This window comes from Mauremys mutica, chromosome 10 (assembly GCF_020497125.1).
Source record: "Mauremys mutica isolate MM-2020 ecotype Southern chromosome 10, ASM2049712v1, whole genome shotgun sequence".
Lineage (NCBI taxonomy): Eukaryota > Metazoa > Chordata > Testudines > Geoemydidae > Mauremys > Mauremys mutica.
In genome coordinates this window covers 20,159,678-20,173,282 of record NC_059081.1, presented here as the reverse complement: position 1 = coordinate 20,173,282, position 13,605 = coordinate 20,159,678, and the positions used below count along the sequence as shown (strand labels likewise).

General features: G+C 36.4%; 1 protein-coding gene across 1 annotated transcript in view; it reads left to right on the top strand.

Moving 5' to 3' along the window:
• Positions 1-13,605, top strand: part of LOC123378771 (von Willebrand factor D and EGF domain-containing protein-like) — a 258,695-nt gene that overhangs the window by 123,051 nt on the left and 122,039 nt on the right. The window contains exon 12 of the mRNA XM_045032909.1: positions 1,557-2,500. Coding sequence (XP_044888844.1) covers positions 1,557-2,500 — 944 coding nt within the window. The remainder of the gene's footprint in view (positions 1-1,556; positions 2,501-13,605) is intronic.

Genomic DNA, 13,605 nt, shown 5'->3' with positions numbered 1-13,605 from the left:
ACACAGCTGATAATAGGACTCTTTCCTCTTAGCCAGCCTCACTTGTGGGTGATGCTATCATGAAGCATTAGGGAAGGTGTCTGGCATGCATCCAGTTGGAAGTTAAAGCTCCCATTGCCCTTTTCAAAAAGAACAATAAGTAATTTCAACATTCCCTCTCTCAAGAAAACACATCCTATTGTCTTAGACTGTATGAAAGCTAATGTTGAGCGCATAATGGCTGTTCTATTTACAAATTCAGTCACAGCAGTAACTCAATATCTAGCTCAGTGTCATTAATTTGAAAAATTCTAGGATTATGAAAATCTCAAATCAAATTGTGTTCTGTTGTATCTGCTCATTTTGCAAAATATTGACTAGAACGCCAAACTCATATATCATACCTAGAAGGGGACCTCTTGAATAGCCCAGTAATGGTTCCCTTTTCCTCTGTCACTCTGATAACTTCGTAACCATTTCAGTATTGTATTAGTGTCTACAATCATTCTATTGTATGTACTGCTTTCAATGGATGAACTGGATAAGATAACCCTGCCCCCACAGTAGTACCAGACCCCTTCTGAAGTTCCAAAATTTTGGTGCACTCCTTCATTTTCCTGAATTTCTAGGTTTAGCCTGGATCGGGAAGCAGAATTACCAAAATACTTCAAGAAATTTTGTTTCTCTTGTATTTCAAGTACGACAAAAGATTGGGGTAGGAACTGTATCTTACATAACTATAAAGCTCCAAGAACTCTCCTGATGCTGTATAAATAACATCAGAAGAAATTCTGTTCTCATGAGACATCCAGCCAAACTTTAATTATGGTTGCTTATTCAAACTGAAACTCTCTAGAAGTACCCCCATCATTACTGCTGGACTAAATTAAGAAAGGAATGTAATTAGTCTTGGCTTATGTGATGCCACATTTCTGTGATCAATAAGATACAGTTGTGTGTGTCAATGACAGGAAAATTCAAATAAAAGAAGCTCCCTTACATTATAATAATGAAATGAAGCATACCACACAAATGTTTTTGAAAGGAATAACATTTTTAAAAGGCAAAAATATGAATGCACTAAATCAGAAGGGAGAGAAGATGTTTAATAATTAGAGCAGGGAGTGCTAAATTAATACAAGAGTTTAATATGAACTTTTTGAGCTATATTCATCCTTAGTGTAATTCCCCTGGCTTCAGTTGAGTTATATCAGGAATGTATCAGACACCTTATGTAAAAAAAAGGATAATATGCATTTTCTGAAAAATGTGTCCTTTAAAATAATTCTGTAAATTGAAGTCATGCAAGTAGGCACTGATCCAGCAAAGCACTTAAGCACATGATAGCAAATAGCCCCATTGCCATTCATGGACTGCATAGTGCAATTCAGGAAGGGTCGTGCAAAGGTTGCTGTAAAACCAGTGAAACTATTCATATGCTTAAAGTAAAGAACACACTTAAATGTTTTGCTGGATTGGGACCCAGATTTCAGAAAAGAAAGTTGATTTAATGCTATGGACCAGTTTGTTGAAAGCTGTTTATTTTTTTCCCCAATCTCTATTTTTTTTTAAATCAGAATACCCCCAGGGATGAGTTTATTTGACAAGACTCCACCAATCTCTGAAGGGGAGAAAAGGAAAAAATACTGCAGATGTCAGAAGGAGCACACTCTATCTGTAAATACACGAAATGCCTTTCAGAGTTCTTTCCCACAATCTTTGGGGTGCCATTATGATAATGTGGATTATACTTCTGCAATCCCATATCTAGATGTTACATCAGAATATGTCACTCGCTTAGAAACAGAATCTACTTTAAGAAGTGATGGGAAAATGTTGGCCAAAGCATTTGATCAAAGATATCTGCCTAAATCAGTCAAAAAGCGAGATAGCCATGATGACAGATTAAAACAATACTCAAAAAAAGTTTCCTTGAAAAATCAAAAAACCAATAGTTTTATTAACTCCACTAAGCCAGAAGAAGTGCTAGATAGAGCAAAAAGGCAAGAAGTCTATTATGAATACTTACCTTTTTACCCATTTCAAAACGAGAGTCAAAAGGACTTGGAAAGCTTTGCATATTTTTTCCCAGAGGATTACTTTGAAGGGATTCGGCCCAAAGTTCAGTCAATATGGCCTACTCAAGGTGGCCTAACCTCAACCAAAGCCTTGGAGATCTGTCAGCAGGTTCTTGTTAATTCTACTATTGGCTCCATCTGTAAAGACATCCTTGGGAGACAGCTGGATGAGGCAATTGATATGTGCCTGTTAGATCTGCAACTCAAGGATGACCTGGCGTGGGAAGGTGCAATGATAGCATTTTTGGAAAATGAGTGTGAAAGAAAAGTGCTAGAAAATAGAACTCAGCTGTTACATGCAGCAAATGGGCTACTTGCCACCCACGAGGAAATACTCACAGCTCTCAGGTGTCCCAATTTCTGTAATGGCAACGGACAGTGCACAGAATGGGGGTGCCGGTGCTTTGAAGACCACAGTTCCTATGACTGTAGCATTGCCAAGAGTGAGTAAAACATTCTGTTTGTTCCTATTCTCCCCATCTTCTTATGGTATTAGAGTTAGTAGGTGAAACATCTGCACAGAGTTGTTTGCTCTTCAAACAGCTTTGCCAGTAAGTTATTTGATGAATTAGTAATCAGCGCTTTTGACCTTGAAAAGCTGAACAAAATATATGGTTGACTGGTCTTTTGCTTTTTCACCTCAATAATGTTTTAAAAATGGATTTTAGAAGCCCCTTAACAAATTGGTTTTACAGAAGCGATTTTCTTTACATCTGATGTGTCACCTGCACACTGACAAACACACTACCGCCAAAAATGAGAGTCCTGCTAACACGGTGGTCGATACACATGCTAGCTCTGCATAGATGGCTCTTTCTTCTTTACCATCATAAAATAAAATTTGTAAATGAATTTCAAATATGATAGTAGTCCAAAGCATCTAGAGGAATAAGAAATGTTTTCAAAGTTAAATGACCATGTAACTAGCTATGGGATCAATTTTAACCTCAGATATGTTCACAGGGCTTATATAGATTTGCTTGGTGTTAACATGCTTCTGTGGACATAATTTGGCCCAAAGGTCCTGATTATACAAACACTTATGCACATGCTTAGATTTAGACACATAAGTAGCCCACTGAAGTTTATGGGTTTGATTCTCATTTAACTTCAGGCCTCTCAGTGTAAATGAAGAATAGTGCCAATGTGACTACTTACAGTGCTTAAAGATATGCACATGCATAAATGATTGCAAGATAGAGGTGCAAGTTGGAAATTTAAGCTCCAATTCAGCAGTTTGCTCGAGCACATACTTAAACTTAGGAATGCAAGATTTAAACACATAAGTGCATTTCTGAATAAGGAGAGAAGACTCATGTGCTTCAAGTTAAACGTGCTTAAGTGTTTTGACTTAATGTAATACAAACATGAAAACTTTTTTTTGTTTGTGGTAATGCTGGGCTAATAATATTTACATAGTAGTTTACTGAAAAAACTTTTGCTTGTTTAAACAGAGGGTTTTCTCAGTTATTTACCCAGCTGATACAATATTAATAAATTATGATGTTTGGTACATAATTTATTTGCTGGATTTTGCAAAGTTTTCCTGACCAAATGTTTCATGTCTTTTTCTATTTTGCCCAGCTTCAATCTATGTGGGGAAATTGTTTTGAACAGATTTTTTCCTATGGATAAAATTCATGAGCGAGAGAGGGAGATTTTTAGAAGTCCCTTCTGGTTTTTGAGTTAGCAATGCTTCCTATCAAGTAATAAATGGTGGTAATGGTAATATATGGATTTATTTGACAATATTGCAGTGACTGCTAACAAGCAACAGACTAGAGGAAAGAGCCTGAGACAGCACAGAATATCAGAAATTGAAAACAAGAATGCACATCAATTGCTGCAAACACAAATTGATAGACATCGCTATGTGTTTACTATTTGATTTGTGGCTCAATCAAACTCCAGTGGGTGTTTTCTCAATAACTCCTCCCTTTGGGGACTTTGATTTATACTATAATAAGTTGAAAATACTACAAATTTTTCATCTAGCCTTCCTAGCTGCCCCACACCCTTGATGCAGGATTCATAGTCCTGTTCCTGCAGAGGCATGCTCCTCCTCCTCCCTGCAGGTTCTCCCCCAGATCTTCCACCTAGACGTTCAGTTTCTCGACCTAGGCCTCCTCATTGGCTCTTCAGTAGCTTTTCTTAAGTAGAGGTCTTCATTCCCTGAAGTCGCTCCCTGAATGAGCGCAGGCTACCCTTTTATCTTCCAGAAGGCCTGTTTCTTAATCACATGCCCCCCATCACATGCCCCTTGCACTCATCTAATTGTACCCCCTTGTACTTATCTAATTCTTTTTTGAACCCAGTTATAGTTTTGACCATCACAACATCCCTTAGCAATGGGTTCCACAGCTTTACTATGGGTTGTGTGAAGAAGTACTTCTTTTCATTTGTTTTAAACCTGCTGCCTATTAATCTCATTGGGTGACCCCGGGTTCTTGTGTTATGTGAAGGAGAAAATAATACTTCCTTATTCACTTTCCCCACACCACTCATGATTTTATAGACCTCGATTATATCCCCCTTTAGTCATCTGGTTTTCCAAGCTGAACAGTGCCAGGTTTTTTAATCTCTCCTCATATGGAAGTTGTTCCATACCCCTAATCATTTTTGTTGTCCTTCTCTGTACTTTTTCCAAATCTAATACACCTCTACCCCGATATAACACGGTCTGATATAACATGAATTCAGATATAATGGGGTAAAGCAGTGCTCCGGAGGGGAGGAGCTGCACACTCCGGCGGATCAAAGCAAGTTCGATATAATGCGGTTTCACCTATAACGCGGTAAGATTTTTTGGCTCCCGAGGACAGCATTATATTGGGGTTGAGGTGTATATGTTTTTTGAGATAAAGCTACTAGAATTGTACACAGTATTCAAGGTATGGGCATACCATGGATTTATATAGTGGCACTATCATGTTTTCTGTCTCATTGTCTATCCATTTCCTAATGGTTCCTAACATTGATAGCTTTTTTGACTGCTGCTGCACATTAAGCAGATATTTTCAGAGAACTATCCACAATGACTGCAAGATCTCTTTCTTGAGTGGTAACAGCTAATTTAGACCCCATCATTGTGTGTGGATAGTTGGGGTTATGTTTTCCAATGTGCATTACTTTGGCTTTATAAACATTGAATTTTATCTGCAATTTTCTTGCCCACTAACCCAGTTTTTGAGATCCCTTTATAACTTTTCACAGTCAGCTTTGGATTTAACTATCTTGAGTAATTTTGTATCACCTGCAAACTTGCCACCTCACTGTTTACCCCTTTTTCCAGATCATTCATAAGTATCTTGAACACCATATACCCCTGGAGGACCCTCAGATCCCTGGGGAAACCCACTATTTACCTCTCTCCATTCTGAAAACTGATCATTTATTCCTACCATAAATGTACCCTGTCTTACTCATCCATGAGAGGAACTTTCCTCTTATCCTGTGACTGCTTACTTTGTTTAAGAGCCTTTGGTGAGGGGCCTTGTCAAATGCTTTCTGAAAGTCCAAGTACACCATATCCACTGGATCATCTTTCTCCACAAATGTATTGCCCCCTCTAAGAATTCTAATAGATTGGCGAGACGTGATTTCCCTTTACACCAGCCATGTTAACCCCTCCCTTAACAAATCATGTTCATCTATGTATCTGATCATTCTGTTCTTTAATATAGTAAATAGTGTTTCCTTCTGCAACCTCCTCCACTGTACATTTCTCAGCTGCAACTAAAAGTCAGGATCATTTTTTTATGTAATTAACATTTATAAAGTGCTTTGAAATCCATGGACAAACGCAGCTATAGAAGTGCAAAGTACTACTTTTATACAAAAACAACAAGGAGTCCTACTGGACTCCTCGTTGTTTTTGTGGATACAGACTAACACAGCTACCCCTTTGATTCCTTTATACAAGAAATTGTCTAAAACATTTTATTGCAGTCATCCATCCTGGAATGCTTTATAGTTACACAAGCTAGAGAGGGCAAAGCAAAGACACAAAAATGGGGGAGAATCAAACTAAAAAGGAGTAAATATTGCCAAAGTGAGTCACTACTGCACATTTTTCTTTTGAAAAAAGAAAAATCCCTAACAAACAAAAACAAGCAGATGCAGCTGACCTGGGGAACCTTTAACATTTGCTTTTTCCATTTTCCACAATACCAGTGAGATTATACATGCTGCCTTCTCAGAAAAAGCAAGCAGTCTCATTGGACTTAAAGCAACAGTCGCCCACAAAATACCAATATACCCAATCCATAAACATCTAATAGCTACTCACATCAATAGAAAAAAAGTTAAAAACAAACAGCTACACAACACAGTCTTACTAGGTGTGGTCAAACTATTAATTGCAAATAACATATCTGAGAAATTTAGCATTTTTTTCCATTTGTGAATTGCTTGCTAGCAGATTGATTTTAGACCCTACTCGTGCAATCTAATTCATATGGACAATCCCTGGGCCCCTGTGAAGCCTTTCTGAAGGGTTTTAATGCCTGAATACTGGTATTCATATGAAGAATTGTCGTTTCCCAAACATTAATATGAACAAAAATCTTCTTTGTATGAATATTTACAAATGTTTTATTTGCAGGGACACAAACATGACCGAACCAAGAACTGTTTCATATTTAAAAATCTGTTTACCCATTGGTTGGCAGCACTCTCTATCTCCTAGTTATTCTTACAACCTGAAACAAAAGCTGGTTGAAATTTTTCATTTGAAACTTTTTTTTTTTTTGGTCAAAATGGAAATTTTCATAGGGAATGATCATTTTCCATTCATTTTTTATTTTCATTGAAAAACTGAAACTCTCAATTTTTTTAGTTTTTGATTGTCGAAAACCAAATATATCAGTTGAAGATGTGCAGTCTGGGACCACCAAAAGCAAAAAAAAAAATATTTAAAGCCTGAAAAATGTAGGTTTTCAGCCAACATTTTGTTGTTTGTTGTTGTTGTTGTTGTTGTTGAAGAAGAAAAGAGAGACATTTTCAGTTTCTCAGTGAATATTTTTGAAGAAACATTTTGGCAAAAATGAAAATTCTTATTTTCATTTAAGTTTTCACAGAAATAGAAAATATTTCTTAATCAGTTCTACCTTAAACATAACTCTAGTTATAGCAAGCAACTGGAATTGGTCATGTAGCACAGCTTGTGAAGCAGTTCACAGAATTCCTGTCTGTTTTCACACACACCATTTTCGGAAACATTTACCTTTGGGGTTGTGAATGTCTATATTTGGTCTCTTCCCAAAAGTGATTTAAAGAACATGTTGACAAAGTCCTTTGGGCTTTTTCAGTTATGGGATAAGTAGAAAGAATATATGTTTTTGCTAGTGCTGAATCAAACTACAGAGAAATGGCTAATACTGTAGTTTGAAGTTTTGCATAAAGCTAGTGCTTAGTGTGGACATACGCAATCGACTGTATAAAATCGATTTCTAAAAATCAACTTCTATAATATCGACCTAATTTTATAGTGTAGACATACCCTTAGATGCAAACAGGGGAATCTTGAATAGGAGGATATACATCATTTTATCTCTGTATGTGGCACTGGTATGACTGCTGCTGAAATATTATGTCCAGTTCTGGTCTCATTCAAGAAGAATGTTGATAAATTGGAGAAAGTTCAGAAAAAAGCCACAACGATTAAAAGGATTAGAAACCCTGCCTTATAGCAACAGACGTAAGGAGCTCAATCTATCTAGCTCAACAAAGAGAAGGTTAAGAGGTGAATTGATTACAGTCTATAAGAACCTACATAGGCAACAAATATTTGATAATGGACTCTTCAGTCTAGCTGAGAAAGTTATAAACCAATCCAATGGCTGAAAGCTGAAGGTAGACACATTCAGACTGGAAATAAGGTGCAAATTTTTAATGGTGAGAGTAATTAACCATTGGAACAATTTACCAAGAGTTTTGGTAGATTCTCATTACTGACCAGTTTAAAATTACGATTGGATGTTTGTTCTAAAAGAGATGGTCTAGAATATGTTTTGGGGAAGTTCTATGGCCTGTGTTATACAGGAGGACAGACTAAATGATCATTATGGTCCCTTCTGGCCTTGCAATCTATGAACCTATGAAAGTAATGTGTTTAGTATAAACGTGCCAAAGTTAATGTTGCTGTTTGAACCTTAACTTTTACAATTACTGACTTTATGATTTAACTCTACTTGCTTAACATTGCATTGACATACGGCTTTTTTTTTTTTTTTTTTACACATTTAACGGACAAAAATGTTAAAAGAAGATTGTGTTTCGACATAAAACTAGGCTTGGAAGAATTTGATTTTTATCAGTAAACATCGGTATATATGAGTTTCACTGTGCATACACAAACTAATGAAAAAGTATTTCCATTGATAATAATTGAAATTTACAGATAGGCCAAATGAGGAAATGCTGCTTGAGAACTTCTTAGAGTTTGATTTAAGGCTATTTACTTTTAATACTTTGACATGAGGCTAACAATTTGTGTTTTAATTATTATGAAGCTTTAGCTTTTTGAATCTCATCATCTACTACTGCCATTAAATAATTGTCTGATCACCCCCAATTTCCTGCAAGAGTGAAAAATTAAATAAATAAAAATAGAAAAAAATACATAAACATAAACATTGGCATTATCCATCAAAATTCTTTAAAAAATAAAAATTAAATTCTGCCAAGCCTGCATAAAACCTATTCACAGAGACAAGTGCTACAGTGTCACACAGTAGAAGGGAGCAATTTAAACAGCAGTGCTGTGTTTGTTAAACAGCAGTTAAAATATTATCTTCAGTTCTCAGAACTGAGTATCTCTCTATCTTTTTATCTCAACCTTTCTAAGATACTAAGGGTGAACTCCTGTCCCTGCTGAAGTCAATGGGAGTATTGCAGTGGAAAAATCCCAAAGACATCAGTAGGGTCAGGCTTTCACACCAGAAAACACGCCTGGTGGCAAAGAACTAAAAATATCCCCCACACCAGTAAAGATGCATATGCTAATAGAAAAAGTATCAACCAACTGACTTGCAGGTCACGCATGCCTAATTCTAGCTTGTACAGGAACACTTGTACAGTCACTCATGGACAAGGACAAACAGCATAAGCCTCAGATTTACAATACACTCAGAGAATAAAAGGTGTAGAAGTTAAGGAGGAGGAAAGAATGGAATGGGGTTTCTGTAGGAGAAAGTACAAAGTTGCCTCACGCTTGCTTTAAGAGGTGCAAGACCCAAGATACAATAAAGTGTATGTTAATATTGAAATGGAGATTGTCCTTTGTGATGCTTATTTAAATTCCACTCTCTGGAAGAAGTTACCAAAGGGGAAAAGGTACATGAATAATGAAGCAGAAGGAGAGTCCTTGTTCTGAACCTATCTGTACCCAGAAGCTTCAGAACAAAGTATAGTATAACTTTCTTAAACCAGAATTTGCATGCATGCCTTAATATTGTCATAACAGCAAAGAGAATAATATCAGGAGCATATTTGAAATTTCTTGTCTCACACTCACCAAAATCCTACCCCTAGTGTCAGTACATGACAATGTCTTTCTGGCATTGGAAATGTATATCCCTGAAGGGTACAGGAAAATAAGGTGTGCATATAATATTTTTAAGGAATGAAAACACAACCCAGAACACATTTCAAATCATTCAGCATTTAAGCATGTTTGAATTCACTAGAGCTGAATGTTTCTTGTAGATTTACTCCTCATGTAATGTTGATTTCAACAAGGAGCTGTCCAGGTGGCCAGAGTTATAATTATCCTCAAATGAAAACTGCAATTTAGAGTTGAAAGGCACCTCTGAAATTTGGCAGTGCTCCAGAAGCTTAGACTTTCTTAATGCTGCTTCACATTTAATAAAAACTCCCAACACCTGTAGAAGGTGCTTAAAATGTCATTACCACCTGTAATTAAATGGAGAATCCAATTACCATGGTTAACAAATCAGGTTGGTGCCTCCAATTTCTATACATTGACCACATTGACTATAAAAAAATTCATAACCAGTAAAGTACACATAGATGGATATTATATGCAGCTTCTATAAAGCTCTCTAGAGCAATTACAAAATAAAAGGTAATGAGGAATAATAAGGACAAATCAGTTTAACTGAGGTAATGACACTTTAAGAGCTCTGGTTGCAAGTTTCAATTCAAATGTGGAAAGTTTTGGAAAAAAAATTCCAGCCATCAAAGAAAAAGAAGAAATAAATTTCTTAAAACATATTACAGGAAGATAAGAAGCTAATGCTAACCCGCTATATTTAGGAATGTATCATTCTCATATGAAGGTGAAGGAGCCGCGTGTTTAAACCCTTGTATACTGAGATGTGAATATGCCTCTTGATTTCAGCATTTCTGCTAAGAAACTGTTGGGATCTAGCTGAATGTTTAGAGCTCTGAATCAGAGCAAACAGGTCCCCTGTAGCCATTTATAATAGCAGTTACATGAGTTACGCGGTGTTATTTTTTAAATAGTTATATTGACCATTTTGAATTTTATCATACTGATTTTGGCCCAAATCTTGTTCTTTTACTGCAGCTGTATTAGAGAAAATTAATGAAAAACAAAATCTATATTATATAATGCTATGGGGCTGAATTAAAGCTACCAAAGTGGAAAACTTTGGAATGAAGACTTCTAACGGTCTTGTAGCACAAATGGCACATGAGATCCGTTAAGCCTTTCTGACTCCTCTGGCCAAAGATGGAGTACAAAGATAGCCAAGGATGGAATATCATGGGCAATGACGTTTAAAGCTGACCCTAAATGTTATTTTGTTCTCATTGTTTATGTTATAGAACAAAACAGAAGGGAAAATTAAAAGGGAAGATTGAAAGTGTTTGGAGTCCTAAGGGGAAGGGTGCCGTCTTCAGATTTTATTTGTTAAAAAAATCTACTGTTGAGATTTTATATGAGAACATATTGACTTTGAAATAAATATAGTGCTTTCACTGCTATCAGCTCCATGGTCCTTAATCTCCAGATCATGACGGGCTGTGGAAATTATTTAAGGGCCATTAGTCTGTCAAGTAAATACATACTCTTTGGCACATTTAATATGTGGTTTATTGACATTATAGATCATAGCAGCTCTGAGTAGGCCATTATGGTGCACTGGGTCATGGACATTCTCTGTGCATAAATTAGGCTATACACTGCATACCAAACACTGAATGGAAAATTGTTAATTTTACAAATTTAATTTACATTGATTTTCATACAGAAAGGCAATAGCTGTTCATGCAGTCTCATCTCTCTCTCATTGGCCCAGATTCTGCTACCCACCTTCGCGTTAGGTGGTACTTTATTCTACTAGTAGCCCCACGGAAATCAGTAGAGCAGCCTGCAGAGTAAGGTGCTACTCAATGAAGATAAATGGGGTAGATCTGGTCCTTTGAAATTAGCATGAATTCTGCTAGTGACTTCAATGGGACTATGATTAGACCCTTGATGAACAGAGTAGGGTATTTTATAGGACAATGCTGGTTTTTAGTAGGGAACAGTCATCTGAAATCACAAAACATCCCTCACATAAATCAACTGAATCCAAGTTTTAGAAGTTGGTTTTGCTATAGTAATTTAAATCTAAAACCAAAACACCTTCTCTTGGGGTAATTTTGGAAATCACCATATATACCTGTGTGTAGGTTGAAATACATTTTTAACGGGACAAGTTAAAGCAATCTATCAAAAATTGTCTTTTAAAAGAAATGCTGACATATACTTGAGTATAGTGGAGATAAATGGTAATCACTATGATGTCCACTAAGCCTTGTTGGCCAAAAGACAATGCTATTACCATGAAACACTGCAATTTTTAAATGGACATGATTCTTTTGGAAGACTTAGAATCATAGATTATTAGGGTTAGAAGGGACCTCAAGAGATCATCTAGTCCAACCCCCTGCTCAAAGCAGGACCAATCCCCCAATGGCCCCCTCAAGGATTGAACTCACAACCCTGGGTTTAGCAGGCCAATGCTCAAACCACTGAGCTATCCCTCCCCCCAAATTTCTTTCTTCTAAATTGAAGATAATGGACTTGATTCTCTTATCCCTTACACCCATGTAATTTCATTGACTTCAAATGAGCATACATGAGAGAAAATCAGGCCTTTTGTCTTAAAAATAGTCATTTCTTTTTCCCAAAATCCCTCTTCTTGTTACTGACTCCACTTTTCCATTCCACAATTCTGATTTTTCTTTCTTATTTAGCTGATTGTGAATTTTTGAACATTACCTGTGACTGGCCAGTATAATAGATGCTCCCACACTTTCTCCAAACACACACAAAAATGACAAGTGAAGTAGAGTTGTTTATGTACTAGGAGCTAACACCCTCTGAGCCCATCATATTCATGTCTCTTCACTACTAATTTTTGAAACCCCAGGAGCATGGTATGCAGGTTTTCCATGTGCAGTATGTAGCTGTTTAACATGCTGCTGCCATTCCGCTGGGATCAGGGGTTTTTGGTAGAGCTTAAATGTACTAAAAATACATTCTTACTTCCTTCAAGCTGATATTCCTAGTGTCTCCAAAGGAGTATGGCCTATGCACCGAGATAACTCTATTTTGCAGACGAGGCTGTGTAAAGTCTGTAAATGGAAACTTTAATGTTGAGGGTCAAAATCTCAACTTAATAAATGTTTCCCAGCCTATATGAGTATCTCAGAAAACAGATGTGGACAGAATATGAAAATGTACATCAAACATTGCAAAAATATTGGAATTTGTTAACTGTTTGGTTATTACTTTGTTATATTTTTCAGTTACGTCAATGTTTTACATAATGTTTTAATATGGATATGTAGTATTTTTTTTCAGATTTATCTGCAAATTGCTTTTAGCACTATTTCTTCCTTCTTCCCAGTTTACGCACACAGCCATACAAAGGCCCAATACTGCACACTCTTAAGAGCATAACTTTATTCACTTGAGTGGGCTCATTGACATCAGTGGGACCTTTCACCTGAATAAAATTACTTAATGGGCATGTACAGAAGTGGGCCCTGAACACCTTCAGAAAGGTGCTTTTCTAGGATGCAGAACAAAGTGTTCAGAATTAAAATACTACACAATAAACATCTTTTAGCAAAGAGGAACCCAGGCCTGGATGTCACTAGAGGTAACGTTTTCAAAAGTCCCTTTTGAAAACAGGAATTATGTGCTTTTGAAAAATGTACCCCAGATGCTTTTATACTGAGCAAACCAGTGCTGCAAAAGGACCATATTTGGGAAAATCACCACCATAGCATATACAAACCTCATGAAAAACTAAAATAAAATATTTTTGAACTAACCCTTACAGATTTTGCTACTGAGATACTCTGATGTATGTTAAAGGCATGAGATTTCCACCGCCACATAAAGCAGACTTCTAACTAAGACTTTTGTAACTGATTCTTAAGGGTTAAAAAACCTGGTTTAGTTTTGAAGTCTTTTTCTTTCCATAGCAATTTTAGTTTAACATTTTTATAGTGATAATGTAATGACACACACATTTGAAAAGACAAACATCAATATCACCCTTAATCT